Source organism: Pipistrellus hanaki (assembly GCF_964339955.1).
Source record: "Pipistrellus hanaki genome assembly, chromosome: 7".
In the NCBI taxonomy this organism is placed as follows: Eukaryota; Metazoa; Chordata; class Mammalia; order Chiroptera; family Vespertilionidae; genus Pipistrellus; species Pipistrellus hanaki.
Genome location: NC_140509.1, coordinates 3,616,574 through 3,641,153, shown reverse-complemented (window position 1 = coordinate 3,641,153; position 24,580 = coordinate 3,616,574). Strand labels below are relative to the sequence as shown.

Below are 24,580 nucleotides of genomic sequence, written 5' to 3'. Positions count from 1 at the left end.
ACCAGGCCTCTAGTCTATATTAATTAAAGGCCTGTGGCCATAACGCCCTCACAACCAAATGAGCAGTGGCTCTCAAGGCCACAGGGCAGGGTGCAAGCTATAGCAGCAGAGAGCTACAAGTGGCAAGGGGTGGGGCAGCCAGCTGAGGCAAATGGAAGTGAGCTATTTGTGCCTCTACTTTGGTAATAAAATGGTGTGTGTAGTCTGGATTTCAAGACTGAAAACCCATGTTCAGATTTATGTGAACATTTATGAAGTTACTTTCCACTCAATTGCTGTTGATATTTTAGATACTAAGTTGTTTTCAGTGTCTTACTGTGGAGTTGTTATGAGCTTCCAACAGTTCCTCTAGGTTAGGGGTGTCGAACTCAATCAGAGAAGGGGCCAAAATCTAAAATCCAGCCTAAATCGCGGGCCGAATGGTTTACTGAACAGTCATAAACTGACAATGTCATAAACTGACAGCGGAGTGCAGTGATGACAGCGCGGTGCGGGCCACATTGCAAGGCCTGGCGGGCTGGATTTGGCCTGCGGGCCTTGTGTTTGACACATGTGCTCTAGGTGTATATTTAAGAGCAGAACATGGTCTTTAAATTCATCTATTTTCAATGCCACTGTGTTATGTGACTTGTTTTCCAAAATGATTGTGTCCATTTACTTCCCCTCGGGTTTAGGGTTAGAGTTAGGGTTAGGGTTAGGGTTAGGGGTTAGGGTTAGGGGTTAGAGTTGGGGTTAGGGTTTAGGGTTTAGGGGTTAGAGTTAAGGTTAGGATTCGGGCTTAGGGTTAGGGTCATTGGTAGAAACATTCTTCTACATCCTTGCCCACAGTTGCTATGTTTTGACTCTTCAATTACTTTTCCAGTGTCCTCTCGGTAAGGAAAGGTTGAGCAACGCTTTAAGCATATAAGTGTTATTTATGGATCTTTACTGTGCAATGTTTCTTCCTGTCTTTATTCCCCCCCCCCTCCCAGATAACTATATCCTTTACTAACTGATTTGTAGGAGGCATTCATGTAAACTGATACCAGGTCTTCTAGGGTTTCATACATTGCAACTGTCTTTATCCCGCGTGCTAACCTTCCCTGTAGCCAATGATTCCACCCAGCACACAGACTGGCTCTGGCATCCTGCCCCCATCCCAGCTGTGCCACGGCCCTTTTCTCCTAATTCACAGAAAAGTCCTTCCAGTGTTGGCTGCACTTGTCATTTCCATTCTGCCCCGTTTCTCCTTGAACACACAAATCTCCTGCAGCCACACCTTCCTCTGAAGCCCCTCTTCCATTGCCATCAGCTTGTGCGTGCCGCCAAACCCCATGGTCACTCCTAAGGCAGCGTCTTCTCTGTCGAGCAGAAGAGTTTCACAGCTGTTCCCGCCTGCATGCCCAACACAAGCCTCCATGGGTCCCTGAGCATCTCTCCCTTGGGATTCCTGTTACACCAGACGGACGGCCCCATCTCGGTCTCCTGTGCCCAGGCCCCTCATCTTCCCAATCACCACCCGTCCGAGGGGCAGGGCTCACACTGCTCTCCTGTGTGTCTTTATTCCTAGGGCTGTCTCCTCCATGTCCGTAACCCAGTACGATCTTCTCTCTAGCTTACAGCACGGAACTGACATGTTGCCTGTCATTTTCAATCTTCCTTTTGTTCATTTTCAAAATAGTTTTGGCTATTCTATGTACTTTGAATTTTCATATACATTTTATAATTGCCTATTTCTAAAAACACACACAAAACAATTGGGGTGTCAATCAGATTGTGTCAAAGAGAATGGTATTTGAACAATGTCAGTTCGTCAATCTCTCTCCAGGTATGAGGGATTTCATGCGTCCCATCAGGTTTTGTAGTTTACTCTGTAGAGACACCACGCATCGTTTGGTTAAATTCATCTCTAAGTATTTTATTGTTATTGTAATAAAATTACTTTTTTCAGCATTCTGCTGCTAGTATATAGGATTATATTTGTTTTTGTAAACTGCCATGTTAAATTCACACCCCCTAGACATTTGAATAACTTTCTTAGGGTTTTCTGTGTAAACATAAAAATGTTTTCCAGGCTGCCATGTTTATTCTTTGCCCAAAGGAGGCAGAAATGGTGTGATCTGCTTGGCCAGTTTTAAAATATCATTTTGAGGTATAACCCCTGCTTACTTAAAACTTTAAGGTACATTTTAAGAATGTTTTCTCATAAATGAATGAAGCATGTTCCGAGCAGGTTTCCACTATTCCAGCTCCCATTCCGCACAACTGGAAGGAAGAGATGGGAAGTTACCATCTGGGACGCGTTGGGACACCACTCTCAGTCCTCAGGCTCAGGGTGAAGTCAGTGTGCCTCCTGGACACCTGGTGCAGGTTCGTGGACAGGCACGCCATCTGGTGGCCACATGTGGGAACTGCAACAGTCCTCTTGGTCTGGCATCAAGAGAGCCGGGGACTATGTGTGAACCAAGGAGATGGCAGGGTGTGCGGGACGAATACAGGAGGCTTGGGGCGCTGGGGTGCTTTTCCTTAACCTTCTTCCTCGCTACTTTTCAAAGGTTCTCTTACCTCCAGTGTGCCACATGCCCAGCGATCTCTGTGAGTGCATTTTGGGTCTCAAGAACTGAGCTGATGGCATCACCTGAGTTTCTCTGATTCACCGTGAGAACGCTGATGTCCGCCTACATTAATGTTCTTTTCTTATTTTATTTACTTTCTATGTTGTCTCAGTCTACCTTCTCTCCCAATAGCAAAATTGTAAAACTAGATTTTTGTCTCATGATTATATCCTCTCGCAACCCTTTTAAGAATACTTTAATGTGAGTTGTACATGTACATATTGCCACTATTTTATCTTTGTTTCATTTATTGGAGTGACATTGGCTAATAGAACTATATATTATAGGTTTCAGGTATACGATTCTGCAATGCATCATCTGCATATGACATTGTGTGTTCACCATCCCAAGTCAAGTCTCCTTCCATCACCAGTTATCCTCCCTTTTTCCCCTTCTACTTTCCCCCACCCCCCTCCTTCTGGCAATCTGTGTTCATGAGTCTTTCATTTTTATTTTTACTTAATCCTTTCACCCTTCTCACCCACCCACCCCCCCTCGGACAGCTGCCAGTCTGTTCTCTGTATCCCTAAGTCTGTCTCCACTCTTATTCCCCATGTCAGTGGAATCACATGGTACTTGTCTTTCTCTGACTGGCTTAGCTCACTGAGCACCATACTCTCCAGGCCCATCCATGCTGTCACAAAGGGTAAGTTTCCTTCCTTTTTATGGCTGAATAGTATCGCTATTTTAAAGCTAAGAACATTGAAGCCCCAGAAATAAACGGACTTATCCAAATAAATCATGTCCGAATCTATAGCAAAAGCAGAGTTAAAATCTCAGACATCCTAAGCCAGGGCTCCTTTTGTCATTTACTGGCTGAGGGGTCTTCATTGGGTCACACATGACAATAGCATTTGGAGGAGGAAACACCTGTGAGTGAATCACCTTTGGAAGAAAAGTCCTGAAGGCCAGGCCGTGAGTGTGCCTCTGCTGCCCTCTGGTGGCCGTGTGGGTGCACAGGTCTCCGGTGGCTGGCCCTAAACAGAATGCAGACTCCCGGGTTCCAGTAGGGAATATGTGCAGCGGGTAGAACATTTTCACAAATCTGGTTGAAAAAACCCTGCATTTTCCTATAACGGATCCTAATTTTTAAGTCAAGCGCTGCAATGTCTTACGGCAGAGGAGCTGATCCAGCAGTTTCCAGAAACACTCAGTGGCTTTCACAGGAGTGAATAATTTAAGCTCAGCTCCCCCAGGGTTGTTTCTAAGTCCTGAGCAGAGGTGCAGGGTGGCTGCGGAAGGCTCCTCTCATATTTCCGGCCTTGACCCCCACTTCCTGTCACGGCCACTTCGTGCCCCTGATGGTCACTGCCTTGGTGATGACCGTCATACCCCACCATCTCTCTCCCCTGCTGTATCACTGCGAGCCGGCACTTTAGGCAGCAATCTTCCATTCTGTCCCTGAGCCTTCCCGGGCCGCCTCTTCTTACCCGGGTGTGTGTGGGAGGGGGCTGCGGGGGGTGGGGGGCGAGGGACGAAGGGTGGGAGTGGAGGGGGAGGTGAAGGGGGTGGTTGTTGTCTTCCCTTTGCTGTGCCCTGCAGCCTTGTGGGGACCGAAGGCTGTGGCACCGCTGTCATTCCGGCAACAGAGGGAAGGGGGCGCTGTGCGCCCTGAGGAATGGAGGCAGACACAGGAAGAGGAGACACCAAGGCTTAATTTTTCTCTTCTCTTCACACCCTCTCCCTCCACAGGGGAAGGGTCTCTACACACTGAAAGGCGGAGGGAACATGCTCACATTAAGATCAGCAACCTCCGGAACAAAATCCCACCTTTTGCCACCGCGTGGATGGACCCAGGTCAGACAGGAAAGGCAAAGGCACAGGACTTGCCGCCAAGTGGAATCTAAGGGATGAAACAAACAGACTCAGACACAGAGAACAGACGTGGCCGTCAGAGGGGAGGGGCTGGGGGCTGAGGGGAAAGGGTGGAGGGACTGAGAGTAGAGCCTCGGGCGTGGAGTTCAGCATAGGGAACAGAGCCAGGAGTGTTGCCATCGCTAACGTGGTGTCAGGTGGGAGTACCAGCGGGCTCACCTGTGAACGACAGCCATGCCTAACACCTTGCTGCACACCTGGCACTATTGTAACATGATCCGCCTGCCAACTGTCCTTGAGGGGAGATGGCCCCCCACGTCAGATCTCCCCAGGTGGCCGACTCCGCAGGCCAGGGGGCCTTCGGGGAAAGGCCGGTTTAAACCTTATCCTCGTGTCACCTGTGCTGTGTTTACACCGAAATGAACCCCGAAAATGAGGTTGTTCTGGAGACTCTTGAATCCCCGAGAATACACCCACTGTGATTTAAAAAAAAACAACAAACTGACTTACGGGAAAATTCAGCCTGAACACCGCACACACAGAAAATGGGCCTGCAAGCCGGGCGGCCGTGGGGCCGCGGGGCCAGGGCTGAGCTGGAGAAGCCACCCCCCCTCCGCCGCTCTGCTGGGCAAGAGGGTGGGCAGCCCCCGCCGGCCCTGCTTCCAGCTCTGCCGGTGAGGGCTGCAGAGACCGGGCCTGGGCTGGCCCTGACCTCCGGGAGGCACAGGGAGGGTGCAGGAGGGGCAGCCGTGCAGGCCTCACCCCATCCCCGGCCACTCCCTGCCCTGGCTTTGGGGACGGTGAGCCGGCTGATGCCAGCACTCCGCTGCAGGAGGAGCGGATCCGTACTGGACTCAGGCAAAGTCCACGCCCGCCTGTCAGTTTCCGAGGATGGCAGCCCCGGGAGGGACACGCCTCTCCGCTGGACTCTGATTTCCTGGGCTAGACGGCATCCACCCTCCCTGCCCGGGCCTGGCCGCTCCCCACACACCCACCCCGTCACCCACAGCCCTGCTCCAGCCCTGGCTCCAGCCCGGGCCACCTGCTACACCAAAGGGAGAACCCAGCCCAGTGAGGAGGGGACCAGGCACAGGGTGAGTGAGCGGGCACAGGGTCAGTGAGCAGGCACAGGGTGAGTGAGCGGGCACAGGGGCGAGTGAGCGGGCACAGGGTGAGTGAGCGGGCACAGGGGCGAGTGAGGGGGCACAGAGGTCAGTGAGCGGGCACAGGGTGAGTGAATGGGCACAGGGGTGAGTGAGTGGGCAGAGGGGTCAATGAGCGGGCACAGGGTGAGTGAGCGGGCACAGGATGAGTGAGCGGGCACAGAGGTCAGTTAGCGGGCACAGGGGTGAGTGAGGGGCACAGGGTGAGTGAGCGGGCACAGGGTGAGTGAGTGGGCACAGAGGTCAGTTAGCGGGCACAGGGGTGAGTGAGTGGGCAGAGGGGTCAGTGAGCAGGCACAGGGTGAGTGGGCACAGGGCTGAGTGAGCGGGCACAGGATGAGTGAGCGGGCAGAGGGGTCAGTGAGCGGGCACAGGGGTGATTGAGCGAGCAGAGGGGTCAGTGAGCGGGCACAGAGGTGATTGAGCGGGCAGAGGGGTCAGTGAGCAGGCACAGGGGTGAGCGAGCGGGCAGAGGGGTCAGTGAGCGGGCACAGGGGTGAGTGAGCGAGCAGAGGGGTCAGTGAGTGGGCACAGGGCTGAGTGAGCGGGCACAGGATGAGTGAGCGGGCAGAGGGGTCAGTGAGCGGGCACAGGGGTGATTGAGCGAGCAGAGGGGTCAGTGAGCGGGCACAGAGGTGATTGAGCGGGCAGAGGGGTCAGTGAGCAGGCACAGGGGTGAGCGAGCGGGCAGAGGGGTCAGTGAGCGGGCACAGGGGTGAGTGAGCGAGCAGAGGGGTCAGTGAGCAGGCACAGGGGTGATTGAGCGGGCAGAGGGGTCAGTGAGCGGGCAGAGGGGTCAGTGAGCGGGCACAGGGGTGATTGAGCAAGCAGAGGGGTCAGTGAGCAGGCAGAGGGGTCAGTGAGCGGGCACAGGGGTGATTGAGCGGGCAGAGGGGTCAGTGAGCGGGCAGAGGGGTCAGTGAGCGGGCGCAGGGGTGAGTGAGCGAGCAGAGGGGTCAGTGAGTGGGCACAGAGGTGATTGAGCGGGCAGAGGGGTCAGTGAGCAGGCACAGGGGTGAGCGATCGGGCAGAGGGGTCAGTGAGCGGGCACAGGGGTGAGCGAGCGAGCAGAGGGGTCAGTGAGCGGGCACAGGGGTGAGCGAGCGGGCAGAGGGGTCAGTGAGCAGGCACAGGGGTGACTGAGCGGGCAGAGGGGTCAGTGAGCGGGCACAGGGGCGAGTGAGCGGGCACAGGGTGAGTGGGCACAGGGTGGGTGAGCGGGCACAGGGTGAGTGGGCACAGGGTGAGTGAGCGGGCACAGGGTGAGTGGGCACAGGGTGGGTGAGCGGGCACAGGGTGAGTGGGCACAGGGGCGAGTGAGCAGGCACAGGGGAGAGTGAGTGGCACAGTGTGAGTGAGCGGCACAGGGGTGAGCGAGCAGGCAGAGGGGTGAGTGAGGGGGCCCAGGGTGAGTGAGCGGGCACAGGGGTGAGCGGGCACAGGGGAGAGTGAGTGAGCGGACACAGGGGCGAGTGAGTGTGCCCAGAGCAAGACGGGGCAGAGTGGGAGCTCAGAGACATAGGAGTGTCTGAAGGCTCAAAGGTTATGGTGAAGGCCACAGTTTATATCCGGTGCTTTTGGAAGGAAGGGCCAGGCCGGACCTTTCCTGGACAAAAGTGGGGCTGTGGGCGCCCTTTGTTCTGTGGGTGGTCGGCAGCCCCAGCTACCCCCACGGGTGCCCCTCCCCACGGGTGCCCCTCCCCACGGATTGCCCCTCCCACCGGGACCCCGCGCTGGGCCATTGCGGAGCATCCCCAGGAGGACCCACCACGCCCAGCTCTCCCTGCACCGGGAAGGGAAGGGCAGAGGCTTCCCAAAGTTCCTCCCAGCTTCTGGGTTTGACAGCTCTTTCTGGGACACAGCTGTTCCTCCCCGCCCCCCAAGTTAACATAAGGGACCTAAGGGGACCCTGACCCACAGCTGGATCCTAGCAAGGGTGGGTCCTTCCTGGTCAGTCCGGGCAGCCGGGCCGGGCGGGGCCTTGGGAGCAGGTCTCTGCCCATCAGGGGGCCCAGGAGGCCTCCCTCCTCCGGGGATGGGGGTGCCCGGCTCAGGGGCTGCTGACGGCCTGCGCTGGGACCTCAGCGCCGCCAGCCCAGCCCGGCGGCTGCTCTGCTGCGGGAGCGGCTTCCTTCGGAGCACGCTGACCCCGTAGAGCCGGCTCCGTGTCCTGTCCATCCTCCCGGCCCCAGTCCTCAAACCCAAGCTGCGCCGTGCCGCCCGGGCCTGGCTGGCCAGCCTCTGCCGGGGCCCCTCCCCTTGGTCACTGCGGTGCCTTCACGCCGACCGGTCCCTGGGCATCGCCGAGGGGGCATCGCCGAGGGGGCACCATTTGCGGACTCCTCCCTCCGCGGGCGCAGGGAGGAAGCCTCCGTAGGAGGCGGGGAAAGCAGGGGAGTAAACGTGACCTTCTGTTAACCTGGAAAGCGGTTCCTTCCCATCAGGAACCGCCTCCAGGCTGAGTGCAGCTCAGAGGACAGCTCCCAGGGAGCGGCAGGAGGGGCACCAACCGAGAAGGGAGGCCAGGCCGTATCCCTGTTTGCTCCCCAGGCGGTGATGGTGGCTCCTCAAGGGACCACGGAACCTAACCGTGGGAACCAGGGAACCCCGGGAACCAGGGAACAGTGGGAACCAGGAACCCCGAGAACTAGGGAACCCTGGGAACCAGGAACCCCGGGAACCAGGGAACCCCAGGAACCAGGGAACCATGGGAACCAGGAACCCCGAGAACTAGGGAACCCTGGGAACCAGGAACCCCGGGAACTAGGGAACCCTGGGAACCAGGAACCCCGGGAACCAGGGAACCCCAGGAACCAGGAACCCTGAGAACCAGGGAACCCCTGAGAATCATGGAACCCTGAGAACTGGGAACCCTGGGAACCAGGGAACCCCGAGAACCAGGGAACCCCGAGAACCAGGGAATCCTGAGAACCAGGAACCCTAGGGCCCAGCTTGGTGTGGGTCGGTGAGGCATCCTCACTCAGGGCTGCCCGCTCTCTCCTGTCTTCCCCAGGGAGGATGGTGGACTTCCCCGGGTACAGCCTGTCCGGCACGGCCGCCTCCTTCCTCTTCGTGCTGCTCACCATGAAGCAGTCAGGTAGGCCTCCTCGCCCTCCACGGAGAGCCAGTCAGTCAGTCAGGCCTCCTCACCCTCCATGGAGAGTCAGTCAGGTAGGCCTCCTCGCCCTCCACGGAGAGCCAGTCAGTCAGTCAGGCTAGAAAAACGCTTTGTTGCAAAAACCAAGTAGCATGAAAACACCTGGAAATAAACAACTAGAAGAAGAGACTTCCAGTAAACGGCTTGGAAAGCTCAGTAGCTGGATTTTGTTGTCAAAATATTGCTTTGGAAAAGGATTATGGAAATGCAGTGTCAGTGGGTAGTGTCTGAGCCCTGGAGAACGCAGGGACAGAGTGGGAGAAGCACCGGCCAGGGCGTCGGAAGGCGGGGCTGCCCGGGCTGCAGGGACTTGCGGGGTGAGCCGCCCTGTGCTCTGGGCAGGACAGGTCCCTCACCACCAGGTGGGAAGCAGCCACCAGGTGGGATGCGCTCTGGCTCCAGTGGGCTCCATCAACAGGCACACAGGTGAGCCATGGCTCCTGCAGCTCCCGGAGAGGAGCCTCTACATCAGTGTTTCCCAACCTTCTCTCATGATGAGAATCACCTGGTGGAGTTGTTAAAACACAGATTCCTGAATCCCAACTAAGAAGTGCTAAACTAGAATTTTTGGGAACATATAGGTAAAATTGTATACTTAACTAGTGCTCTAAGACAGATTTTATATACAGAGCACTAAGTTAGGTATGCAATTTTACCTATATGTTCTCAAAAATTCTAGTTTAGCACTTCTTAGTTGGGATTCAGGAATCTGTGTTTTAACAACTCCACCAGGTGATTCTCATCATGAGAGAAGGTTGGGAAACACTGCTCTACATGACCCGCAGCCATTCAGCAAGGCCAGGCTCCCGCTAAGGGGGTGTGACCTGCACGAAGTCTGACAGCACACCTGGCAGGGGAGGTGATTAAGCACACCCACTAACACACAGAACGATTAACCTCTTCACTCTGCAGATAACAACGAAGGAGTCAAATGTGACTCAGCGTTTGATTGGAAGGTTCAAACTCTAGACAAATCACTGCCCTTAACCCACCACAAATGTCCTTGTGCAAACTGCCTCTACAACAGCCCAGGGACAGGAGTCCTGCCTGCTCCAGAAAAGAAAACACACACACACACCACCACCACCACCACCCTCACCACCACCAACAACAGCAACAGCAATAACCAAAACCTCAGTGTTTGACCCAGGACAGGAACAACTCTGAACACCACCACCAACAACAACAACAACAACAGCAACAGCAACAACCAAAACCTCAGTGTTTGACCCAGGACAGGAACAATTCTGAAAAGTTGAAAAATCTATTGAATAAATGTATTACCTAAATTTTATGAAAAGTGACTACAGTGTCAGTCACTTATAATATAAAGTGAAATCATGAACTATAAATCACTAGTAAAGAGATAATATGCAAATTGACCATCACTCCAACACACAAGATGGTCATCCCCATGTGGTCAAAGATGGCTGCCCCAGTATGGACACAAGATGTGGTCAAAGATGGCTGCCACAAGATAGCCAGCAAGGAAGGGCAGTTGTGTGGAACCAGGCCTGCAGGAGAACACAGTTGGGGGGTCCAAAGCCTGCAGGGGAGAGCAGTTGGGTGGGACCAGGCCTGCAGGGGAGGACAGTTGGGGGTGACCAGGCCTGCAGGGGAGGGCAGTTGGGGGTGACCAGGCCTGCAGGGGAGGACAATTGGGGGTTACCAGGCATCCAGGGAGGGGGGGCAGTTTGGGGCAACCAGGTCAGCAGAGAAGAGCAGTTTGGGGCAATCAGGCCAACAGGAGAATAGTTAGGCATCAATCAGATTGGCAAGGGAGTAGTGAGGGGTAATCAGGCAGGCAGGTAGGTGAGCAGATGGAAGCCAGCAGTCCTGGATTGTGAGAAGGATGTCCCAGATTGGAGAGGGTGCAGGCTGGGGTGAGAGACACACCCTCCCCCATGCACGAATTTCATGCACTGGGCCTCTATTAAAATATAAAATAATTCAGTAATACAGTTCCCAATTAAAAATGGAGTGACACGTTAACTTATTTGGGACTGAAAACACCTCAGAGATGAAGGCAGTATTTTAAAGGTGTAGAAATTGAGATTCCAAATCTCAAATCTCACTGCAAATAATGGATTTGCCCCCAAACCACACAGCTGGCAACAGATTTGGCTCTGACTCACATTTGTGAGCTGTGTGGTATTTTCAGTGCACAGAATCGTCCCTGTAACAGCCACGCGTGCACATCGCCAGGCTTGGCCTCTCCAAACACTGAAACCGAAGCCGCCTCCTCCAGGGCCTCCATTTGGGTGGCAGGGTCTCCCAAAGCAAGCGAGTTGGCTTCTCGCTGGCATTCCCTCGTCTGCACTCTTTTGTAGAGCACTTCAGAGTGATTGGTCCCGCTCGTGCCATCCTGGCCAGGGTCGGGGAAGATGCCCTCCTCACCTGTCAGCTCTTCCCCAAGAGGAGCGCGGCGCACATGGCGGTGAGGTGGTACCGCTCGGAGCCCGGCGCGCACGTGCTGCTTGCACACCAGGGTGGAGCTGAGGTGAGCGAGATGCAGACGGAGGAGCACCGCGGCCGAGTGGAGTGGGTGGAGGACGGCCTGGCCCAGGGAAGCGTGGCTCTGAAGATGCACAACATCCGACCCTCCGACGACGGGCAATACTGGTGCCGTTTCCAAGAGGGGCACTACTGTGGAGAGACCAGCCTGCTGCTCCGAGTGGCAGGTGAAATCTGGGGGAAGACCAGGGGTCTCGGAGGGAGGGGTCTGTTGATTTATGGGAAGTTCATGGCCAGTTAAAAAGCTCCCTTTCATCTTTGAGGCACTTCCAGCGCCCAGCCCTCCACCTTGATCCATCTGAGGGCAGGTGGGCCTGAGGTCTCCGGAACAGGCCCGCATGGGCCATATCCCCAAATTGGACTGGCCTGCTTCTGACTCTTCTTGACAGTTATCTTAAATCCCTGGCATGTGGTCATTCGCAGTTTTGCTGAGGATGGTTTGTGCCACTCAGGCTGATGTGCAAGGACAAGTTCACCCCTGAGGGAGTGAGTCCAGCTGACTGCTTAGCATCCCTATCTCAGCGGAACTGGTTGGTCTCTACCCACCACCAACATGCAGGGGCTGAGGTGTGAACCTTTCTCTGTGCGATGCCCCAGTTAGAAGGCTAGTGATGGGGCCACAGCGGTTAAGACCTTCCTGCCTTTGTGGAGATTATCCTGTACTGTGTTCCCTGCGCTCCCTGTGAATGGCAGGTCCTGTCTGCCTGGTGCTTCTGTAGAGCAAAGCAGGAAGGGGTCTGGAAGAAGGGGCTCGCCAACAAAGGATCTGTCTTTAGGGAGAAAATACCTGCAAATTAAATTAAATACCTCCGCATGCTGAGAACACATCAGGCAAATCCATTTACCTCGCCAGCAAAACAGTTCTTTGGACGAAGCAATACTGGCTGCTTCCTGACACTCCCCCTTCTTTTTCTTAAACACTCCTATGTTCGAGGTGCTTCCAGATGGATGCAAGGACGTGCGTTCCCGAGATGCGGAGGGTGCACAGCACTAAGGTGTCTCACAGGCAGGGGCATTTGCAAATACGCCACACGTTCTCCTAGGTTCTCGCTGGAGGAGTGGGTCTGGGTCACCCGGCGAGTACAGGGACAGGTACCATGCAGGAAAAATACAGTCCCTTTGTTCGGCTTTGGGAGCTGTGTTGAAGAGAGAAAGAATGTCAACATGGTGTAAAACTAGGACTTCACAGAAACATGTTCCTGGTGAATGGGATATTTATGTAGATGTGGGATCTCCTCATGGAGCGCCCCATTTTACACACCCAGCTGCCTCAGAGCGTCCCAAACCACAGCCACCCACAGAGCGATGCAGAAGGTCCCAGGGCGGGGATTTCAGACTTTTTATTAAATCGTCTGTTCAAATTGGAGTCAAGTTTGCATCCGACATGTCGGACAGAGTGATACCATTGTAAAGGACATAGTGCCATAGTCTTACTTTCAAGTGTCCTTGACAGAGAGGCCTGGGTATGTGCCTTCCACCCCCCTCCCCAGCCACCCCCCCTCCCCCGTCCCCACACTCCACATCTCAGAAACACACGGATTCTCTCATCCATATTGAATCACCTTGAACACAGTAATATTAAGATGGAAAAAGGAGGCGGATGTGGCTAGGGCAAGTTCGTGAATAAGTTATACACATCTCTGTTTACAGTACTAGAGACATAAGCCGAATGTCACGTGTCTTTTCCTCTTACTCTCCTGTCTAGACCCTAAGAAAAGGATTGCTTATCTGCAAAAATGCACCCATCCTGCCTGGGGGGCAGCGGGTGGGAACTGCCCCTGGGATGGACAGAGGACTTGAGAATGGTTTTGCTCCCCAAACCCCTAGACGTCTCTACTCTCCTCCCAGTGTCGCCGGGATCTCAGTCTCTATGACGTGGGACTGAATGCAGGGCTGTGTCCCCTCCTCACAGGTCTGGGGTCCGCCCCGCACATCCGCATGGCGGGACCCGCGGACGGTGAGGTCCAGCTCGTGTGCACTGCGGAGGGCTGGTTCCCGGAGCCCCGGGTTCACTGGGAGGACTCCAGCGGGGAGGCGCTGCTGACTCTCTCTGAGCATCACATCCCCGACGAAGATGGCTTGTTCCGCGTGGAAGCCACGCTCGTGGTCAGGATCGCCTCCGCGGGCACTGTGTCCTGCTCCGTCCACAACCCCGTCCTCGCCGAGGAGAAGGGCGCAGTCCTCTCCGTCCCGGGTCAGCCTCCGCCCCCAGGACCACGATGCTCAGATTGGCGGGGGAGGTCCCGGATATTTCTTTAATCAAGAAAACTGTCTAGCATTTAATAATTTGTATTGAAAGCTGTAAAACATTTATGACTAAGATATATACACTATATTTTGATTGAATAGCTATTGCTAATGGTGTAGCAATTATTTCCAAGTTCAAGATTTTCTTACTCACAAGTATGCATGACATTGTAAAGGGAAAAGATTATATTATTTCAGCTGAAATGTTTTCTTATGTGATATTGTGCTGGCTACTTCTAGGAACTTGTCATATGCAGGTAATCAGAGGTGGAGACAATTATTTATACCATGGCATCCTAATTCTAGCCTCACTGGTAAATAGTAAAAACAACAGGCCAATGAAATTACATTACAGCATCAATGAAAAGTAATATTTCAAAAAAGTTTTAATGATTGAAAAAGTTCTTTATTATGGACTGTCTAATGGTAAAGATTATATCTATCTATTATATTGTATATCTATAAATAGGCAACTCCAGTCCTGTAAAGATTTTTGGGTTTTTGGGATGCCATATATATTTAGATATAAGGATATAAGGACATCATTGTTCTTATTATAAATGAATATAGGAAGAAATTGAAATGAATGCTATATGTTAATATTAAAATGAGACACACTATGTTTTATCTCTCAGTTTGGAATTGTAGGTGATAATTGTCTAGGTCCATATACTTTATACTTTCCATGCATTTATATAAAGAATATGTATTATGAGGTGGTAGAACTTCAGAACGCTTTTATTGTTCAGAGAAAAGGAAAAGCAGCTGAACCAAGAGGGGGGAAAAATCAATATTTTTCTACAGTTAACTTCTTTTTTTAATGAATCTGGATTTCCAATAAAATGTAGGACTTGCTTTTATTTTTGTGAGATATCTTAACTCCTTTTCCTTAGGACAGATTGCTTACTTAACATCTTCTTGTTCTTTTTCCAGAGAAACTCCAAACTGAGCTGGGTAAGTAGCCGCACACCCATGGGTGTGGATGAGACCGAGGTGGAGGGAGTGGGCGCCCTGGGCCCAGCCTAGCAGGCCCCAGACACCACGTGATCCCAGGCGGCCCTCTGCCCCTGGCTCCTCCATGCCACAGCTTGCACCTGCCCCTTGCCCCACACTCCTCACCTCATCACTATGGGAGCTGCTTTTCCAGGTGCAGCCTGGGGCCCTGGGCTGCCTGGGCCGATAATTCTCCATTTTTGTCTTTTTCTTTCTCACTTAATAGTTGGACAGCAGGTATTTTACTGTGCCTAAGACAAGTGTTTTAAAAAAAATTGCCAATTGATATTTGAATGTATTTTGCTTTCTCCTTTACCTGTTTTGGCATTCCTCCTTTTTGTGACCTCTTCTCCCAGCCCATGGCCACAGCCTGCACCTGCCCAAATGCATGTGAACTCACTTCCCCTTCCATCCACACCCTGCTCTCCGTCACCTGCTACCAGAGTGTGTGTGTGTGGGGGGGGGGGGGGGGGTACACATCAGGTGAGTGTAAGCACACTTCTGTGCCCAGGTAGAAGTTTCTAGGAACATCAGGGTGGCAAACACTCCCCAGTATTCCCCAGAGTTTAGGGTGACACTTTGGACCCCAGTGGGCCATAGAGATAAAGGAAAGGGCCTCAGGAAGCTCAAAGGTAACTCCACAATCTGAGGAGAGCTGCACACCTGTGCGCCTCCCCTTTCTGTTGGGGCAACATGTGCTCAGGATCAGACGGAGCCTTCCCCAGAGCGCTGGTCCTTGCAGATCAGAAGCCAAGCCTGTCCTCAGGAGGGGTCAGATGAAGTGTCAGCCTCTGAGCTATGGGGCCATTGGGCATGCTCACTGGGTCCCAGCACAGAGCACAGCCTGAGGCTGTGCGGTTCCTGCTTTGTGCTGGCCCTGAAATCAGAAAAGAGCCCAGCTCCCCAAGCCCCCCCCCCCAGCTCCCCCACCTCCTCCAGCTCCCCTAGCCCCTCAGCTCCCCCAGCTCCCCCAGCTCCCTGGCAGGGTGCTGGAGGAGGCCAGGCCCTCTGGTGCCCAGGGAGATGCAGGACCTGTTATCCTCAGGAATTAGGGCTCTAGACAAAGGGCGGCTGGCAGACTGAGCTCTCTCTAGAAGTCCCGAGACAGGAACCCCAGCTTCCACTCTGGCTAATAATGTTGTTGGTTTATAAAAATAGTGACTAGTTCTTCGAAATATTAATTATATGCTGGGCACTATGCTAAGTGCTTTATAGGAGTTTGTCCTTATGTTAATTATAAAAGTTAATAGAATTATCCTCATTTTACAGTTGGGAAATAATCTTAGAGGCATATGTGGTTTGCTAAAAACCATGAAGAAATTGTGATGTTTGCTTTCTAACCTATGTCTGACTTACGGGTGCAAGTTCTTAGTAATTTACGTGTGATTTAAGTAAAGCGTTGGGTGCTATTTTCCTCAACTTTAAAATGAACATGTTGAATTTAATCTCTAATGTATCAGCTTATAGGAGTGTTGCTATGATATGATAGCGTATGTAGTATAGCCCTGGCTCGTGTTCTCAGTGGTTAGAGCATCAGCCTGAGGACCGAAGGGCTGAGGTTCGATTCCTGGTCAAGGGCACATAACTCGGTTGCAGATTTGCTACCCACCCGGGTTAGGGCGTGTGTAGGAGGCAACCAGTTGATCTCTCACATCGCTGTTTCTCTCTCTCTCCCTTTTCCTCTTCCCTCCCTTTCATGCTCTGAAAATCAATGGGAAAATATCCTCAGGTGAGGAAGAAAATGAGACAAAACAAAAATAGTACAGTATAATATGACTGAGCACCTCAGGGAGTGAGATAGCCCGGAAAATGGACACGCTGACTGAAGGAGGATTGTGTGTTGTGACCATGAGATGGTCAGGTTTCAGGGATGAGTGTGTAAGTTGGTGGGCTTCACACTCCAGGAAGGTTTAATTTTTCAGTGAATATTCCGAAGGCATTTCAGGAGCATGTGTCCAATTCTCAAAACTAAAACAAAACAGGAAGTGTGAGCACAGATTCAGAGGGGAGGGAGGGTTGTGCACACAGCTGTAGGGGCAGGTTGTGTGGAGCAGCCCACAAGCTCTTTCCCTGGTGGAGATCGGTTCCTGACAGGCCTGCAGGGCTCCGAGGGACTTAAACTCATTTCCCTTGGATTCTGGAGGAACAGGAGTTTCATGTATCTACAACAACACACCTGATTCAACCTCCAAACTTCTCTCTTGCTTTCTTCAGTTTCCGTTAGTATCAGTTTTAGTTCTTAACCGGTGCGTGTCAGGGTAACCCAGTTTGACATGCACCACGGGCCATGCACCGGAGAAATCCTCAGATGGTAGCAGAGATGAGGAAATGGTTGGTTTTACTTAGTGATTTACTGTCAGACACACGGGTGGAGAAATAGCAGCAAGCTAATCCCTACATCACTGTTTCATTTTAAAAACTGAAAGTGCAGTTGGTATACAATCTTATCCTGGTTATATTATTGTAGTTTCCGGTGTACAGTGCAGTGAGTCAGCATTTTTATACTTTACACTTGTGCTCCCCCCATTAATTCTAGCAATTATTTGTTTACTTTTTTGACTCTTATATTTGTTTTCAGCCTTTCACAGATATACATGAAATGCATACATAGTTTATATTTCAACAGATACATACTGTTTTAGGTAAAATTGAAGGACCAACCAAACAAAACAGCTAGAAGTAACTGGGGGTCTAATTTTAGCCAGAATAGAAGGAAATAATCTGAAAATTAGAATTGTGTTGACCCTGAGTTTTCTCGCTGGAGAAGTACCTGGTAGATTTTGAATAATTACATAATGGGGATATTTTTGCCTTTGGTTGTTGATATTTGTTGCCCATTCAGACGATATGCAAATCTATACCTGTGTTTTTAATGTAAATGATCATAACATATGTGGAAGCTTTCTGACCATTTGATAGGAGAGGATGCCTCTCAATTTAGGATAGAGCGAAGCTGGCGTGGCCACGGCCGGAGCTGGAGGTGCAACAGCTCAGATCCAGGAGGGCCGTCCGGGAACCTCCATTCTCCAAGATCAGACTCCACTTGGCTTCATCTTCCTGTTGCATTCTGTATTTTGCCATCTTCCCCAATTTTTTATCTTATTTTTCTCAAAATCATCTGGGGACATTGAACTTGGTGTGTGTTTAGAGTGCCACACATGTGCACCTTGGGCAACTGAAATGTGATGGCTGGATCTGACGTAGAAAGTTTAATGAAAGTGAACCAAGAGAAGGTTTCTTCACATTTCATTACTATGGTCCACCTGAAACTAAATTTCACCGCACGCTGCCCTCCCTGCCCACCCCCCCCCCACCCCATCAAGGCAGAGGGTGGGGTTTGCTCCAGGGCCCTCAGGCCTCCGTCTGCAGCTTTCACTCACACTGATGGTCATTCAAGAGCTTTGCACCGATTATTTTGTTGACTCCAGAACAACCTCATGATTTTGTAGGGAAATATTTGTTTTAGAGTTTGAAAAACTGAGGCATATACCAGTTAAGACAGTGGTTCTCAACCTTCCTAATGCCGCAACCCTTTAATATAGTTCCTCATATTGTGGTGACATGGTCTTAGGTGAGCCCTGACAGCAGTTCTCAACCTGTGGGTTGCGACCCCTTTCATAGGGGTTGCCTAAGACCATCAGAAAACACAGATATTTATATTACGATTCATAACAGTAGCAAAATTACAGTTGTGAAGTAGCAATGAAAATAGTTTTATGGTTGGGGTCACCACAACATGAGGAGGTGTATTAGGAATGTTGAGGACCACCGAGTTAAGAGATGTTAATGTCATGCAGATTTGAAAGGATAAAGTATTATTGTATTCTAGAAGTTTTAATTGTAAAATTATCTTATTGGGCTGTAACCTCAATACAATTATAGTTAGGGGCAGGTGAGGGTTTCCTTAGTGAATGTTTTCAGACTGACACACATGATGGGATGGTTCTGCCTGGAGCAGGACAACCTCTATCCTGATCACACCAAACGCCCTCCTCTCCAAAGGGTGACCTTGAGCTTTGAGCTCCCCTGGGGTGCTGGTGGGTCCTAAACGCCACTTGAGATGTTCTTGCCAATGACAATTACTTTTGCTCCATTGGAGTCTTTCATTGTGTGTGTTGTTGTTTTTCTGTTGTATTTCATAGCTTCCTTAAAAGTGATTGGACCTTCCCAGCCCCTTCTTGTCAGAGTGGGAGAAGACATACAGTTAACCTGTTGCCTGTCCCCCGAGGCTAATGCACAGAGCATGGAGGTGAGGTGGGTCCGAGCCCGCCGTTACCCTGCTGTTCATGTGTATGTGGATGGGGACCATGTGTCTGCAGAGCAGATGGCAGAATATAGAGGGAGGACAGTGCTGGTGACTGACGCCATCAGCGAGGGGAGGCTGACCCTGCAGATACACGATGCCAGGACTTCAGACGATGGGCAGTACCGGTGCCTTTTTGAAAAAGACGGTGTCTACCAGGAGAACACCTTGGAGGTGAAGATAGTAGGTAAGGGTTCTAGATAGGTGTTTGGTTCTTACTGCTTTAACATGTGGTTCTGGGAAATTTCCCCGGCATCCGAAATTTTCTTAATGTCCACTCACTCCTCAAATTAATACTGAACCCTCTGAGGTCAGTAACTGCCATAGATCCTTACTGTCCTCGCACGCAAATGGACCAGATTTAGTTCTTTGGCTACAGAATTTGTACCCTTCTTAGGCTTTCCATAAAGTGACCATTTATTTAGTGAAATGTGAGAATTCTTTGCCATAATTTCACACAAGACTCGCTAGTTCACAGAATGTTATTAAAATTCTGTGAAATGTGTTGTTACTAGGAAGTGTAATGATTCGAAGATTAAACATACAGACAAAAATAGTAAATATTGACAGAATTGGCAGGCTGGAGGAGGAGAGACAAAATTGTTGGCTGCCTCATAATTTGCCACAAATAGAGTGAATGAAAATGGATTTTCCAAGGCTAGCAAATGCTATTGAAGACATAGGCCAACATCCCGGGTACTGTACGTGGTTCTCCCATTGATTTTGTGTCTAAATTAGTGAACACATTTCGGGACTATCCACAGGAGCACATGTGGAGAAGGTGAATGGACTCCACCAATTTCTGCCATTGGACATACAGACAGGTGCCCTGCCCCCCAATGTGTACATACTTGAACAGGCGATAGCTCAATTTTGAAAATGAATTGTGTTTTAATACACACTGCCTTTATAACTCTTTAAGGTGTGTGTACACCTTTTGGGGGACTTCGATCTTGGAAACTATATTCTCTTGCTTATTGACTCACATCCTGGACATGTGGTTTACGCCCCAGTCAAAATAATTTTGTTCTCAGGCAGAGAAGAAAAGAGATTGGATTAGAAATTTATTGTATCCTTTCACAGGTCCTAGGATAATTTTAGAAATACAAAAATAAATAAGCCAACAAAATAAAACGGAAGCAAACCACTCCAGCCAGTCTCACCCCTCAGTGGAGTGTAACACACACACCCCTCCTGGCCCCCAAGCTTTGCCCTCTCCTCTCCATCTGGGTCCTCTGGGTGCTCTCCCTGCTCACATCGCCACTTGCAGAGACTGAGGTTTGTGTCCGGATCCTCCTCCCAGGTCTGGGCTCTTCCCCGCGGATCACTATGGAGGGACCAGCGGACGGGGAGATGCGGCTGGTGTGCTCCTCGGAAGGCTGGTTCCCGCAGCCCCGGGTGCGGTGGAGGGACTCGGAAGGGAAGCCCGTGCCCTCATCCTCTGAGGCGCTGGCCCAGGACAGCGATGGGCTGTTCCAGGTGGAGGCCTTCCTTCAGGTCACAAGCAGCTCTGCTGCCAACGTGAGCTGCTCCGTCAGCAACCCGGTCCTGGGCGAGGAGAGGACGGCCACCTTCCTTCCCTCCGGTGGGTATTCCAGGTCCTCGCACCGAGGGAAGAAGGGTGAGGCCCAGCCAGACCTTTGTTTGCTCGCGGTGGGTTTTCCTCTGGATTAGAAACTAATTTTCCTAACACCCTGCCTGGCTGTGGGCTGGCCACTGTGTCCGCCCCCGTCACTTCCCCCTCGCTGTCCACGGATCGTGGCCATGTAGCCGGAAAAGACAGGGGAGAAATGTGTGTGTGACTGTGTGCTTGTGTATGTGGGTGTGTGTGAGTGTTTGTATGTGTATGGGTGAGTGTGTATGTTTGTGTGAGTATGTGTGTGTGTGAGATGAGTGTATGTGTTTGAGTGTGTGTGACTGTGAGTATGTGTGTGTGTGTGTTATTGTGTGTGTGACTGTGTTTGGGGGTGAATGTGAATGTGTACGTGTGTGTGTGTGTACACTATGTGAGTGTGTGAGTGTGTATGAATACGTGTGTATGTGTGTGTATGAGATGTGTGTATGTGTGTGACTGTGTGAGTGTGTGTGACCACGAGTATGTGTGTGTGAGTGTGTTGTGTTATTGTGTGTGTAAATATGTGTTTGGGAGTGAGTGTTTGTGAATGTGTGTGTGTGTGTGTGTATGCACTATTTGAGTATGTGTGAGTGTGTGTTTATGTGTTACTGTGTGAGTGTGTGTCTGTCTGTCTGTCTGTGAGGAGCAAACAATAAAGCAGCCTACACTTCACTCTCCTCAGCTTCTGCCGGGCGGGGAGGATCAGCCAGCTTCTTCCCTGAGGCCCAGTCCCACCTCCTCTCCAGCTCAAGGGGCGGTCAGATACAGTGGATGTTCTTGACATTTGCCCAGTTTTATGATTTAACTAGGGACCTAGTGCATGAATTCGTGCATTTTGAAAGGAACTGTGGGCCTCAAGGTTTCAGTGAACACAGGGGCCAGTCTCACCCCATCCTCCACGCCCCTGCCTGGTCCCTCCTGCCCCAGTACCCAGTCCCCTATCTGCTGGCAGCCCACTCCCTCCGCTATTGCTCCCACTCACTGACAGCACCAGCCTCGCTCGCTCACACTCGCTGCTGGTGTCTGCCCCAATCACTGTGCGCCATCAGCAGGTGCAAGCAGCTACTGCTGCCCTGATTGCCCCTCAGGAGCAGGGGGGTGCAGAAGTCCTCAGGGACAATGGGGCTGGCAGCCTCTGCTCGCACCCACCATCAGTGGGTGTGAACGATGGCTCTGGCACTGTCAGTGAGTGCAAGTGGGGCTGGTGCCAGCAGCAGATGCAAGCGCCCAACAGACTGTGGCATGCAAGAGCAAAGAAGTTTCAGAAACCACCAAAGTCACCCCGATGACAGCCACCAGCACCCTGACTTGGTCTGGTGCCCCCATTCACCTGCTCCACCATCCTGCCATGGCAGACGCCCACCATATTCTGTGCTCTGCTGCCTGCTTCTGATGCCTGCCATGATCTGCACTCGCCCCTGCTGGTCAGCATACGTCACAGTGACCAGTTGTTCAATTGTTCAGTTGTTCTGCTGTTCTGTCCGTTTGTATATTAGGGTTTTATATAGATAGATAGATGAGATTTTTGGTTTAATTTTAGACTGCAGGATGACTTTTTCATGGAAGATACTGCTTCTCCTGGGACTGCCTGCTGTCGTGGTTGTCGGCCTGATCCAGATGAAAAGCTTTGGTAAAGGTATGAGAGGCAAACAGACTGTGGGCACACTCCGGAGCGGGAACCTTCTCTCTTCAGCAGTCATTCACCGAACAGTCAGTAACTGATGAAACACGCGGGTCCATGACTTAACGTTCATGCACCAGGATTGGTGCTGAGTGAGGTCAGAGTTCACAGTGATATAGAAGCAGAAGGATGTAAAGACAATCATCTGTGGCTATGGACATTCCCAAGCGCTCTTGTTAGGGGAAAAGAAGAAAACAGTGGCAAGGCCAGCTGGCTTTCTGACTGTGAGCTGAGACACAGATCCATGGGCAGGAACATTTTACTGAGCTTTCACAATGTGGTGACTTGCTTATTGGTGATGAAAGACTTCTCATGTGTTGAGAGGCTGTTCTAAGTGACCTAGAAAGTTCCTCTACTTTAAATTTCTTATTCACGGTAACATTTGCTTGCCTAATGGATGTTAATTTCACAAAATTAATATTTTTAATACTTGCATAATTTTGCTTACTGTAAAGTTGGAATTTCTTCCTCTACAGTGAATGAGACACTGGATAAAATGCAGCTCACCCATAACTGACCCCTTCAGAGGGAAAGAAGTGTGGGACCCATGGACAGTCATGCAACCAGACATCCCACAGAGACTTGACAGTGTACTCCGTGCTCCGGGCCAGGAGGTGTTCATGTCAGGGAAGTTGTACTGGGAGGCAAACACTGGAGATAGGACAGGATTGGTCCTAGCTGTTGCCAAGGACAATGTGGAGGGAGTCATCGCTGTGTCACCTGAGAACGAGTTCAGGCAGTGGGTGCTATGGACACGAGTCCTGGGCTATGCCCTTTTCTCACACCTCCTCTCCCTGGAGATGGCCCAGGAGGAGTCAGACTCTCACCTCTTTTTTTATAACATGACCAAGCGCCCTATAGTCACCTTCCCCATTTTATTCTCTGAAACTCTATGCCTCCTCTCCATTCTTTGGCCCCTAATGTAGGTTCCCCTGACACTGTTTCCTTGGACTCTGAAAACCAAAATTAGATTCCAAGCACCAGCTTGTTTTTGTTTTTATTTTTCACCAACAATAGGGACTTATGAGATCATTAGGTATCAGATCTAAAATGCTGTAATCTCTGGCTTCAAATCTGACTTGGTGACTGATCCCTTCAGAGACATAACCATCCAAAGTCCTCTGATACTTGCCTACTGAAATCTATCTGATATTGGATGACCAAAGACCCTTAGAAAATCCAATTTAGCCTAGAGAAGAACATGCAAGATATGGCCCAGTATTTGATTGGTTTCTTTAACAAGGTGACAATTAATTATCCAAGTAGGGCTGAGAAAATTATAAATACAGTTGAAAAAGAGTAAAAGAAAATATAGCTGAATGTACAGAGAAAAAAAACCTATCACTAAGATATAATCTAAACAATCATATGAAGTGTGCAAGTTCACACTTCCTCAGAAAGTTAATAGAAAATGTGGAGTGGAGACAATTTTCATAAATTCTAGTCCACAAGAAAATTTAATTATGTATCATGTATATGAAAATGTCAATTTTTCTTTTAGAGAAAAATAAAACACAGTTTAAAAGTCAATAATTATAAAATAAACTAGAGGCCTGGTGCAAAAAATTCATGTATTGGGCGGGGGGAGGTTGTGTCCCTCAGCCCAGCCTGCACCATCTCCAGTCTGGGACTGCTTGCTCCCAAACACTACCCTGCCTGCCTGCCTGATTGCCCCTAACTGCTTCTGCCTGCTAGTCTGATCACCCCCTAACCACTCCTCTGGCAGCCTGATTGACACCTAACTTCTCCCCTGCTGGCCCAATTGCCCCTAACTGCCTTCCTGGAAGCCTGGTCCCCCCAACTGCCCTCCCCTGCTGGCCTGCTCACACCCAAATGCACTCCCCTATAGTACTAGTGCTGACCTGATCACACTCAACTGCCCTCCCCTGCAGGCATGGTTTCCCCCCAACTCCCCTGCTGGCCTGATTTAGCCCAACTTCCCTCCCCTACAGGCCTGGTCCCCGCCAACTGCTCTCCTCTGCAGGCCTGGTCTTGTTTCCCCCCCCACCCCCCCAACCCCCCCCCTCCCACCCAATTGTCCTCCCCTGAAGGCCTGGCCACCCCTAGCTGCCTTTCTCTGCCAGCTGGTCACACTTATCTGCCCTCCCCTGCAGGCCTTGTCCCCCCCAACTGACCTCCCCTGCAGACCTGGTTCCCCCAACTGCCCTCCACTACAGGCCTGGTCTCCCCCCAGCTGTCCCCCCCTGGCTCCCTGGTCACCCCTAACTTCCCTCGCCTGCAGGCCTGATTGCCCCCAACAGCCTTCCCTTGCTGGCCTGATTCCTCCCAACTGCCCTCCCCTGGAGGCCTGGTTCCTCAACTGCCCTCCCCTGCTGGCCATCTAGTAGAGGCCATCTTGTGTCCACATGGGGGTGGCCTTCTTTGACCACATGGGGGTGGCCATCTTGTGTATTGGAGTGATGGTCAATTTGCATATTATCATTTTATTAGATAGGATAGATGTAAGCAATAAATGTAACACAGTAAGAATATTTTAA

General features: G+C 51.2%; 1 protein-coding gene and 1 long non-coding RNA gene across 2 annotated transcripts in view; both read left to right on the top strand.

Moving 5' to 3' along the window:
- Positions 1–24,580, top strand: part of LOC311626233 — a 1,185,289-nt gene that overhangs the window by 229,702 nt on the left and 931,007 nt on the right. The gene's annotated exons all lie outside the window — the stretch shown is intronic.
- Positions 8,591–22,123, top strand: BTNL2 (butyrophilin like 2; the record flags this gene model as incomplete). The annotated part of the gene is made up of 7 exons (XM_084890208.1): positions 8,591–8,669; positions 11,060–11,410; positions 13,156–13,437; positions 14,424–14,444; positions 18,626–18,973; positions 20,090–20,371; positions 21,942–22,123. 7 exons carry the CDS (start codon positions 8,591–8,593, stop codon positions 22,121–22,123), a joined length of 1,545 nt encoding a protein of 514 aa, XP_084746334.1.